This window comes from Protopterus annectens, chromosome 16.part0, assembly GCF_019279795.1.
Source record: "Protopterus annectens isolate FY-2018-M chromosome 16.part0, PAN1.0, whole genome shotgun sequence".
Lineage (NCBI taxonomy): Eukaryota > Metazoa > Chordata > Ceratodontiformes > Protopteridae > Protopterus > Protopterus annectens.
Genome location: NC_056750.1, coordinates 619536420 through 619548857, shown reverse-complemented (window position 1 = coordinate 619548857; position 12438 = coordinate 619536420). Strand labels below are relative to the sequence as shown.

The following is a 12438-nucleotide window of genomic DNA, read 5'->3' as shown; positions in this document are numbered from 1 at the left end:
CCCATGAGACCTATAGTGTCGGGTAATGGCTGGTTAACTGAGCCTATTTCGGTTTATTTACAGAAACAGTTGCAACCTTTTCTGTTACAGTGTCAAAATGTCTTGAAAGATACTACCAATTTCATTAGTAAACTAAAATATTGGTTTGATAGTTTGAATACCACTTCCTTACAGCAAGGGGATTTTTTATTTGTAACCTTAGACATCTCATCCTTATTTACGGTCATACCAAATGATTTTGGTATTGAATCTATTAGAGAATTTTTGACTGTGCAAGCTTCCCTTTCAGCAAGGCATATAGAGAATATTTGTTCTCTTTTGGATATAGTTTTATCTAATAATGTTTTTTTGTTTGATAGGCAACTTTATCTGCAGCTTACTGGTGTAGCCATGGGCACATCAGTAGCTAATACGTGTGCTAATTTGGTTTTACATCAGTGGGAGATGACATACATTTGTAGTAACACTAATTCTAGGAACAATAATGAATGCTTTTACAAACGTTTTGTAGATGATTGTTTTCTGATTTGGAAAGGGTCTCCTTCCGAATGAGTTGATTATTTGGATTATTTAAATAATACTACCAGTTTTTTGAAGTTTAAGATGGATTTTTCAGATAATTCTATGACCTTTCTTGATGTTAAAATTACTTTAAAAGAAGGGTTGCTTCACACTAGTGTCCACAAGAAGGAAGTATATGCTGGTAGATATATACATAGCACCAGCATGCATGCCCCCATGTCTGTAAGGGAATAGTAAAAGCTCAATTTAGCAGGACTAGAAGATTGAATACTGATGAGTCATGTTTTCTTTCACAGTTGGATGAAATGATGAAAGATTTTTTGAACAGTGGTTATGATACTAATTTACTGCTAGATTTAAAAGCTAGCACTATATCTGATAGGTGTACAAGGCTTAAGCCAATTATTTTATCAGCGGATGAATCTTCTTCCGCTTTAAACAAGAATACAATTAAGGATTCTAAAATTCGATATGTTACTACTTTTAACGTTAGGACGCATTTGGTCAAGCGGATCATTGAAAAAAATTGGGTTGTTTTGATGGCATCTGCAGATGTCAGGTCTGTCTTGGATGACAAACCCTATTTTTCATATAGGAATATGAGAACATTAAAAAGTAAATTACGCTACAAGGACTTTAATGGGGGATATATCCATCAGTCCTCCCTTAGATGTGGTACTTTTTGCTGCATGAATTGTACATGTTGTACTGACATTATAAGTACCAACAGTAATATTTTTCTTCATCCGACATTTGATAAAGTTTATAAATTTAATCTTTCAGCTACATGTGTCAGCAATAACGTGATTTATTTAGCAACCTGTGTTGCATGTACCTCCTTTTATGTGGGGAAGACAACCAGAAAGCTAAAAGAACGTATAATTGAACATAAATCGGAAATCAGGAGAACAAATGAAAAGAATGCCTTATATAAGCACATTAGTGTATATGGCTCTAATCACAGCTTTAAGTTTAGGGTCATAGATATTCTCTTTACATCTTTGAGAGGTGGAGATGTTAATAATTTGTTGGAGATTAAAGAGTACGAATGGATACTAAGGTTAGCAGCTGACCATCCACCAGGTCTGAATTCCACTGTTACGCTCAAACCGTTTCTTGTTAAATTGCAACGAACCAGGTTATGTTGCTAGATTTTTGTGCATTTGTCTATTTAGCATTTGGTTATATATGCACAATGTTTTGGTTTTATATTATTATGTATTTTAATATGTTTTATTTGTATAGAATTTCATATGCACAGATTTTATTTTTACTTTGACATTAGTATATTGTATGTTGGTCATATGACTTTTGGGCTGCATGTCATGTGACTATGTGGACTCTTATTTAAATCCGATTGGGTTTTTGAATTTTTGTATTAGTATTGAAGTAGGGTAGTAATCCGAAAGCTTTGCTATTGTTGTCATAAAGGTGTTTTTTTCTCGACATTTTGTGTTCTTATTTGTTATTATATCGCAGCACTTTGGATTTATCTACTTTCTGAAAAAAAACAGCACTATCTAATCTACTTAAACTACAAACTAATACAAGACAACTTCACTCTAGTGATAAGCACTATCTAATCTACTTAAACTGCAAACTAATACCAGACAACTTCACTCTAGTGATAAGCACTATCTAATCTACTTAAACTGCAAACTAATACCAGACAACTTCGCTCTAGTTATAAAGGACTAATCAAGGTCACTAAAAGCAATACCATAACAGGTGACTCCCTCTTCGCTAACTACATAGGTAAAATTTGGAACTCATTACCTTCTGCTATTACCTCAGCCAACTCAATAGTTACATTTAAATAAACTACTAAAAGAACACCTAAAACTCCCATGGCTATGCCCCTGTTACCCACCAGGTTGACTCATATCACACACACCCTTTGACCCACACTTGTGTTCACTTTCACTTCTATCTCTTGAAGAAGAATCGTGACACCTCCATATAGTGCCTCACCTGCGAACACCCACGCCTACAGTCCACAATTATACACATTCCAACTTCAAACCCAACCACTTCTCACAGAACTAACCCTGAAATCCTTTCCCAACCCCCTCTTACTCACATTTGTCTCAATCAATGTTATTGCTGGAAACCAGTACATTCTAAGTACTCCTTTGCTCTAACTTATTAACTATGGAATTTTGTTAAAACTTGCGACTACCAATGTATATTGTACTCTGTAACTTTAAAACTATGGAATCTTGTTAAATCGTGTGTTTTCCCATGAGTACTTGCTTGCTATGTAGAATTCTCATACTTGTTTGTTCTTAGTCTGTGGACCTTTTCTCCCAGGACCTCCGCTGAAAATGGACATGTATCCAGTCAGACTCTTCTGGTCAACAAATGTAAAATAAATAAAGTAAATAAATCTATCCAGAGACATGCAACAACTGGAATGCCCGCAGAGATAGCTTACTAAAAGGATACAAGGTCTAAACAACATGTCCTACATGGACCAGCTTAAAGCACTGCCACTATACTCTGTATCCTACAGAATGCTGAGAGGTGACCTGTGAATGGCACAGAAGACATCCCCCAACCTACTACTGATGGATTTATCAAACATCAGCAAGTTAAATGGCATCATAAATACTCATTCTAGGAATCTAAATGTCTTCTGCATCATCAACAGAATGGTTCGGAGGGACAGGAATATTTCACAGAGGATGCAACTGCTGTGAAACAGACTCCCTGTCCACATAAAGCAACGTTAATCCCTGTCCATTTTCAAGCACAACTTAGATCTATGGATGGGAAACAGATATTTTAGTCCAAGACTGCCCCCTGTTCTACTAATGGACAGAGGCAGATCCTAAATGTTTTATCCCATGCATGGGTCACCTCAAATTATCTATCCCATGCATGGGTCACCTCAAATTATCTATGGTGTGATCCCAGTTATTCTCTGTAGGGGTAATATAGAATTACTGACCATGGGATGAGTAAGGCCAATCTATAACCAAATGGGATAGGATATTTGAGCACAAAAAAGGGAAACTGGCTAAGCTTAAAATGGCCTGCAGAGAGAACTAACCTAGTACTGACCTATGAACCTATCTGTCTACAGATAGCCATTTTCCTAGCTATAGTTGTCTAAAAAGGTATGGAAACATGAAAACTGGATGACTTTCAAGACATCACAGGTAGTGGGAAGGTAAGAAGCAGCTCACAGGGCTGTACATCAAAAGCATCAGGACAGCTCTTCTTCTCCGAGTTTCTCCTTCTAGTTGTTGTCTATCCAGCTGTTTTTCTGTATTTTTCCATACAGAAATTATAGATCCAGTTCAGCAAAGTTTCACATTTACTATTATGAGTTTGTTTGCCTGCTCTTGTCTAGTTATTTCCTTAGCAGAATTGTCTCATTTCTGTTTTACAGCTGTTGAGCTTTTTGGCCTAGGAATAGTCACAGAAATTAATAGTAAACATTTCAGCAATTACAGTTCCTGGTTCTCAAATGTACCCAATCGTTTCCATGCTGTGTATAATTAATGTATTTTCCAACAGAATGCAGTTACAAATTTTATATACCTTTTTCACACATTTCATTGAAAAAGGTCACAGGTTCATGTATCTTTTCCTGTCACTGACAAATACACATCTTACATATTAAAACTGCATAGCTTAGTTTACTTGCTGCAGGTGTTGTAAGACTGATGTGCAGCTCACATATTTGCTGGTTTCTGACTCAGAGAACAGTGACATATTTATTCTCAAACACCACATCCTTGCACACCATTTTAATTTATACTGTGTGCTCTGTCTTTTCCACATTCCCTCAAAAGACACTCTCATGGTAAGATGCATGAGTTGATAGGGCACAAGTGCAAACATCTGTTGTTTTAAGCCATCATACATGCAGACCTCACCACTGTGACCTAACCATGCTGCAGAAGACAGCCAGGTTGCTTATTCTGATGGCTACCTGCACAAGAGTGATTTTTTACTGCAGGTGCAGCCATGATAGATTTCTGTTTTAAGGGAAGCTTTTTTGTACCTTTGATTCCACTTGTTTGGAATGGGAAGGTACTGTTAATTGTATTATATACTCTGTACCTGCCAGCAGTTTGGACCATGTTCATTGTGTGGCTTGCCTATGTGCACAATTCTATCCCAAACAGGGTAATGTGTATGTTGCATATTATTAGTGATAGCCAAGATCAAGAATCAGACTAATGAAAAAAATCACAAATGAGCCATGTCCCAGTGAAGCTGTAAAACCAGTGATTTAGAAAACTTTCAGATATTCCTGCCATCTGTGCTGAAAGAGCCGAATGACTTTAGAGCCAGATCCAGTACCAGGTGACCTAGACAACTGCATATGGACCACTGCTCTGGCGGGGGGGGGGGGTATATTATAAAAATAATGCTTCTCTTTCTCTTTAAGAAGAGAAAAAAAACAGCAGCACAAGACAGTGTCAGTTCATACTACATGTCTGTAGCACAGGAGATTTGAGTTAGTACAGTGATTATTAGCACAGTCGCACTAACCCTTTGGATTGTATGTGGATTATCATCCAAAAGTAAAAGGTGTGTGTGTGTGTGTGTGTGTGTGTGTGTGTGTGTGTGTGTGTGTGTGTGTGTGTGTGTGCGTACATGCATGTGTGTGTGTAATACCTCACTTGGTTATGGGGCTTGCTCAGAATCATACCCTGTAAGGGTAGGTACAGGGGGGAAACAGCCTTAATCTACCTGCAAGAGACAATTTCTTAAGATAGAGGACTCTAGATCTGGTACATGCAGAACCTGTTCCTTTAACTTTTTAAGTGATTCGGTAGTCTGGCAGAGAAGACACAGGGGGGTCAAAAAGGAGATATGCGTATCCTTCTAAGCATGTAAGCCCCCTCCCTCGAAAAAAAAGAAAGAAAACAATATGCTACATAGAGTAATAGTTCTGATTTTTGTATGACTTGTGGATTGTTGAACAAAAGCTACTGCTGCAGCATTTATATTGTCTGTAATTGTTTTGCTTTATTCATTGCACTAAAAAATGAAATAATTCATTAATAGGCCTAGACTGTGTAAGATAGCTGAAACATCTTCCAATTTAATGGTTTAATTTGTATTTTAGTAATGTATTTTTTGCAGTACCTTCTTTAGATCCTCCAGCAAATGCATAGGGTTTGACATTTGTTAGGTCACACATTTTGCATTATTTAGAGTGATGACCAGAAATGCATGATCTTCAGTATCCCTTATGTAGTCATTGCATATTACTGCAGTACCATCTTCGCTACCGCATCAGATAGCAGTTAGCACAGAGGAGTAAAGCTCCAAGTTGTTAATGAGCTGCTTTTTGTGTCAAGGGTACAGGGTTTGAATCTTTCCACCTTCATTTACTCCCTTTGTGACATACAGCAAGTCACGTAACCAGAAAGTGCTTTGGAGCACCTGAGAATTTGTACTAGGCCCTAGGACTGCAAGCCTAGTAAATATGAGCCTGAGCTGGTGTGAAATGGGTACTGTCCTCATTATGTGTTCATACATTTTTTTGCTGCCAACTTGAAAAAAATATTCAAAACTAAAATTTAAAATGCACTCTGACAAATGTTGCTGTATCAAACAAGAAATATAATTTAAAACAATCAGGAAGGTGAATCAAATAATACATTTATTTATGGAAAGCCCTATAATGTGTTCAAGTGGCCCATAGCCTGAAAACAGCCCAGGGCCCAATATTCACTTAATCTACGACTAGCCAGACGCATTTTCAATGAGCATGAGTTTCAAGCAATGGGACACTGTTTTGTTTAGCAAATGGCCATCAGTGTTTGTGCAATAAGATCTGAAATAAAAGCTTTACATTAAATCCAAATATCTGTAACCATTGTAGAAGTAAAGAAGAAAAATGGAACGCAAACTGACGTGTTTGAGCAGTTGAACAGTGAATATGGTAACTGGACAGAAACAGCAAAGTACTGGGGCACTGGAATAGATGTAAGGATGAGAGGGTCTGGTCCAGCCTAGGGCCCCATTTGACCATGATCCAGGTCTGAGTCTTTCCTTTTTGCAAACTGTTCAGAATGTGGGGCAAAGGCACACTATGTCTACAAAGAAATATAAATGACTGCATAAGCAGTGTGTAAAATGTTTCAGATGCATTTGCTCTGTATAAACTGGTTTAAAAGTTTTGAAAAGTACTTGTAAAAACAAACAAAATGATTTAAAATGCAGTGTTCAGTTGAAGATGTTCAGAAATACAGCACAAGCTGACTTTTTGGCATTTAATGATAAAGTCATGACTTTGACACAGAAAACCTGGTTTAATTAGCATCTCTGCCTATCATGAGTTAGCCATAGGAGAAGGAAGTGAGTGTGAAATGCTAGCCCACCTATCCTGGGGGTGTGTGAGGTAGGATGCAGTCAGGTCCACATTCTAGCAGGCATGGAACCAACATGTGTGCAAGGACTTGTAGAGTATTAGATTACTCTGTAGACAGAAATAGCATCAGTGGAAGCACCTCCATTCATGGGTCAGCATTATAAGCCCTGCTTTGGTGGTATTCACATTAGCTGTGAAGAAGGAGCTTAAGGCATGCAAGGAAAAAGCCACAGTGATACACTGAGAATGACACTACCCTCAAATGATGGTGGCACTGGTTTGGGGGGGGGGGGTTAGACCCTTAAGTCACTGGATGAAGGTTATTGGTAAGGGAAGATTGATGTTTGAAGTACCGCCGAGGGATAACAAAATACTCAGAAACGTGCATAAACTACATGCTATCTTTACCAATTAAAAGCAAATTTCATAAACAATGTTCATTATGGAGGTATAAAGAAAAATGTAATATGTTTGCAGAGCAATCATTTTATAACTTTTGCCACTGTACATCATTGTAAATATGATCTCATTCTTTTAGAAAAAGGTAAGAGACTATTTCCCACTGATGGTTCATTCTATCAGTGCTGTTTTCCAGAAATTGAGACTTCTGTTTGAAGTGGTGGACGTTTTGACTGATGCAGTCAGTTACATATCCTTGCAGCATCCTAACTAATTAAACTGCTGTTTTCACTCAATAGTCTTGGATTAAGTTACTCTGGTATTAAAGAAAGAACTGCCTTTTAAACTAATACCAGCAACAAAATCCAACGTCAAGAGAAAAAACCTTTAATAAAGAAGCAAAGCTTTCGGGTCCACACCCTTCCTCAATACTGAAACACATTACATCAGCAATTAAGACTTTAAATAGGAACACCAAATCCATCACATGTCTACAGCCAGCCAAGCATGTGATAGAGCAACAATTAAAACATTAAAAAGTTACTTAAAATAGATAAAAGTTGAAAATAAAAGTTTCTTCTGTTGTATTTTAACTAAAACAGGTTTTAGTGAAAAAAGCACTGTTTAAACCGGAGGGGTGGGGGTGGGGGGTGGGGGGTGGTGGTCAGCCATCAAACGTAAAATCCACTCATATTCTTTAATTTCAAGCACATTGTTTAGGTCCCCTCCCCTAATGGATTTATATGCTATATCAATTACCCTGAACTTAAATGTATGTGCTTACATAATGCATTATTCCCATTTCCCCTACGTATATCCGATTTGTGTTCTATAATGCGCTCCTTCAATTGTCTAGTGGTTTTACCCACATAAAATGAAGGGCACGACACACAGGTAGCTAAACAGACCACATTGACAGTAGTACAGCTTGCTGTCAGCTTGAAATTATAGTTTACCTTAGTGATGGGATGTTCAAAAGTCTCACTTCCTTTTCCTAATAAATCAGAGCAGCATGTACAACTCATACAGCAAAATGTACCTATTCTTGTAGCTACTAATGGGATTGACTTAACAGGGAAATCTTTATAGCATAATTTGCTTTTTAAATTTCTCAAATTTCTGTAGCAAAAATGGGGCCTATCCCCTACAACATTCTTCACTTTGGAAGAGGCCATTAAAATTAACCAATTCTTCTCTATTATTTGTTTTACATAATGTGACCGCACATTAAAAGTCATAACATACTTAGTTTTCTCCATGGTAGGCTTACAAATATCAGTAACTATTTGGTCATCAACTTCCATCTGAAAAATGGGTTTAGCAGTCGTACCCCTTTCTATTTTGACCCTGTTGCTTAATTCTAACACTTTTGCATGGTCATATCTGCTTGACATAAATTCAACTTTCATATCTTAGGGGATAGGCCCTATTTGTGCTACAGAAATTTGAGAAATTTAAAAAGCAAATTATGCTATAATGATCGGATATACGTAGGGGAAATGAGAACAATGCATTATGTAAGCACATACTGTGCACTGATATTTCCCATACATTTAAGTTCAGGGTAATTGATAGAGCATATAAATCCATTAGGGGAGGGGACCTAAACAATGTGCTTGAAATTAAAGAATATGAGTGGATTTTACGTTTGATGGCTGACCACCCCACTGGTTTAAACAGTGCTGTATCTCTAAAACCTGTTTTAGTTAAAATACAAAAACAAACTTTGATTTTCAACTTTTATCTATTTTAAGTAACTTTTTAATGTTTTAATTGTTGCTCTATCACATGCCTGGCTGGCTGTAGACATGTGATGGATTTGTTGTTCCTATTTAAAGTCTTAATTGCTGATGTAATATGTTTTAGTATTGAGGAAGGGTGTGGACCCGAAAGCTTTGCTTCTTTATTAAAGGTTTTTTCTCTTGACATTGGATTTTGCTGCTATTATTCTTCTTACAACAAGAACTTTGTAGTTTCTTTTAAACTAATACCCCCAGCATGACTCTTTTGCTGATGTGTTGCTGTATCTTATATGCAGAACAGCAGTCCTCCGTGTCAGAGTACATAAAAGTAAGAAAACAGACATTTAGCAAAATGTTTTACTTTAAAAATTAAAAAAAATCTTATAAGTAAGAGGGTCAGTATGGATTTGGCTTAAGAGGTTTGCTAAGCTCATCTCTTAACAATAACAGAAAAGAACTGATGAATAAGGTGGGTATGTGTTAAATGACAGATACAGAGAGGTTTCTGAAGCACTGGTGACACCCATAGATTTTTCAAGTACTTCCTTTTCTCCACTGTCTGGTGACCTCAGAGTTAATTATATAATTTAGCATGAGATGAGGGGAAAATGAAAGGGGGCTACTTGCTGATGATTTTTTGTAATTCTGTGATTACAGTTTTCTGTGTTTGTGAGGCATTCTTTTTAACTTTGTCCCAGACCCAGTTAGTCACAGGTTGGTCAATTAAGTTGTCATTTACATAACAGCATAGCACAGACCAGATGAATATTTTGTTGACAATATCAAATCAAATCAAATCAAGCCAAATAAAAATTTAATTCTATATAGCATTTTCAGTCCAAAGGCAATGTACAACACAAGCAGCAGTAAAATGCAAAAACAAAAATCTAAATAAAGAGTAAGTAAAATGTTGGCATTGAATTTTAAGCCATATGACTACCTTAAGTTTTTTTTTTCTTTCTCACTGTTAATATCTTCCAGATTTTAAATCTTCAGTTTGCTATGCTACCTGTATATAAGACTTAAGTATCGTAATTGCACTCTCATTGTATACAGTGTCACTACCTGCTACTACTGTAAGAAGTGACTTCTAGAAGCATTGTAATACAAGATTATTGGTCTTGTCTCCCACTTGAAAAATTTATTCTGTTCTAGTCTTTTTACCATTATGAATGCCTGTTACTATTTTTTTCTTTATTGTATTATACAATTTTCTTTCTACTAACAAAATAGTTTACCAACAATGGAGCTTTTCTCCTTGGGCCTCTTCTGAAAAAGGGTTTTATGCCCAGTCGGACTCTCCCAGTAAACAAATGTAAAATAAAATAAGTAAATAAAAAAATTAAATTGTGGAATTGCATATTAATCAGGATGTATACAGTGTGCTTCGTCAGACTGTCATTGTTGTTGCCTTCCATAATCAGGAGACATACCTGATCTTTGGTCCTTCCCTCTCGCTCTCTGATGTGGGTAGTAACAATCCTCTCCATTTCTTCCCGTAGGTGAGGGTACTGGCCAAGCTGCAACGCAAATGGGACACCCGTGGGAAAACAGCTTCAGCAGTACGACAGTAATTTCATTAAAACAACACTGTATTTTTTAACCTCACCCCTTCCAAAGTAAAAAAAAAAAAAACAGTGGAGCTACATACACTAACAAAACTATGCTCAAGTGTCTCCCATAATTTTTTTAGAAAGGAGCATTTCCTTTTTACCCATCATCATTTTTCTTTTAATCAGTTCCTTCTTTATAACCAAGTCTGTAATCGGTCACCATTAATTAACATTTTCAAATATATGCCCATGAGAAAGTATTTCTTTGTTCTTCTGCATTTTCTTTCCATTGATATTGCATGCTTTCTTATTATTGCAATGCAGTCATTGCTATAAGAATTGCCTTAACATTCAAAACAGTGAATGTGACGCAAGGATGGGGAGGGTTACTTGCACAGAGATTCTCCAGCTTCCAGCTTCAAAAGAAGTCATACACAATCAGGGGAACATGCAAACCATTGTAGCTACATTCAGGGTGTTAGTACTACCTTTGTGAAAGCAGGAGGCTGCAGGATCTTTCTGCAAGACTTTTGTATAATCCAAATTAGGATAAAATTCAGAAATAAATAAATAAATACAGTGCTTAAGAAAAAAAATCTATACATCAGGTTGTAAGTAACCTAAAAAGACAAGTCACTGGCGGATTTAAGGTCCTGTGTCCCCAAGAACATATGTGCACATGGCATCTGACAACTTGTAAGAGCCTTGATAACAATCAGCCGTCTATCTCTACTGGTCGGGTGCCATATGCTCTTCTGTTTCTTAAGCACAGCAACCAGTAGAATAGCTGAAGGCAAAACAATAATAAACACACAAAAAACAATGAAAACCAAGGATTAAAAGCGTTGATATTTGGTGTGAGCTTTTAAATGATGCAGGACAACTGGAGAGCCACAAACGAGTTAAGCAACAGCTTAACCAATGAAATGTACTAATTTAAAAAAAAAACAATAAGAGGTCTCCCACTCAATCCGCACTGTCACTCAGGGTAACACCCTCCAACTACCTGAGGTTTAAATCCGCCAGTGTATAAAAGTTTGTCCAATATGAACACATGCAAATGCGTCATGACATGCAATGATCAGACATGCTACACTGCGTCATGCAAATAACAGTGTACGAGTGTAAAACTCGAGTGTATTGTGAAAATACATTAGCCAAGCAAAAAGAGAGGAGGGAGAACTGACTAAAGAAGAAACAGACAACTGACCATAGGATAGAAAGGAAAGGAGAGGAAAAAGGCAAAGGGAGATGTTGGAAAAGATAATGTAAGATCTTTGGTGGATAACACACTCCCTTCCCCATGAACAGCTAAAGTATTGAATGCTTCTACTTGCGGTTTAAACACAGAGAAGCAGTTGTAGTTAGTCTGTCATATAAACTTATTTTGAGGCAAATATCAACTTTTTTTTGCACTAACTCGTAATCTACTGTTTGATCATAGCTTAATGCAAGTTTAAAGGATGCAAAGTACAGCTGAGGAATATATATATATATATATAAATGAATGTATGATATATATATATATATATATATATATATATATATATATATATATATATATATATATATATATATATATATATATATATATATATGGTTCTACCTCACTTCAACGACACGCTGGAACATCGACAGGGAAATCGCGAGCCCCAGAAGATCGACAGCGCAGAAGACCGACGCGACGGGACCTAGAAGATCGACAAGCAGAAGACCGACCCGACGGATGAAAGCACCAATGCCAAGGATGCCGAAATGGGAAAAGGCTGTGTAAGTATGCGGTAGTGACGGACGTTAGGGTGCGAGTAAGGTAAGTGTGGATAGGGGTGGGTTAAGTGAGTTAGGGTTAGGGAGCGGGTCAGGTAAGTGTGCGGTAGTGATTGTG

At 36.9% G+C, this 12438-nt stretch overlaps 2 protein-coding genes across 13 annotated transcripts in view; one reads left to right on the top strand and one right to left on the bottom strand.

The window, feature by feature from the left end:
- Nucleotides 1–12438, top strand: part of CIZ1 (CDKN1A interacting zinc finger protein 1) — a 2016138-nt gene that overhangs the window by 253860 nt on the left and 1749840 nt on the right. The gene's annotated exons all lie outside the window — the stretch shown is intronic.
- The window catches only part of DNM1 (dynamin 1), a 1092771-nt gene that overhangs the window by 497377 nt on the left and 582956 nt on the right, over nucleotides 1–12438 (bottom strand). For all 11 annotated transcript variants that reach the window (XM_044058867.1, XM_044058862.1, XM_044058871.1 and 8 more), the window contains exon 11: nucleotides 10434–10520. In XM_044058867.1, the coding sequence (XP_043914802.1) occupies nucleotides 10434–10520 (87 nt within the window). The remainder of the gene's footprint in view (nucleotides 1–10433; nucleotides 10521–12438) is intronic.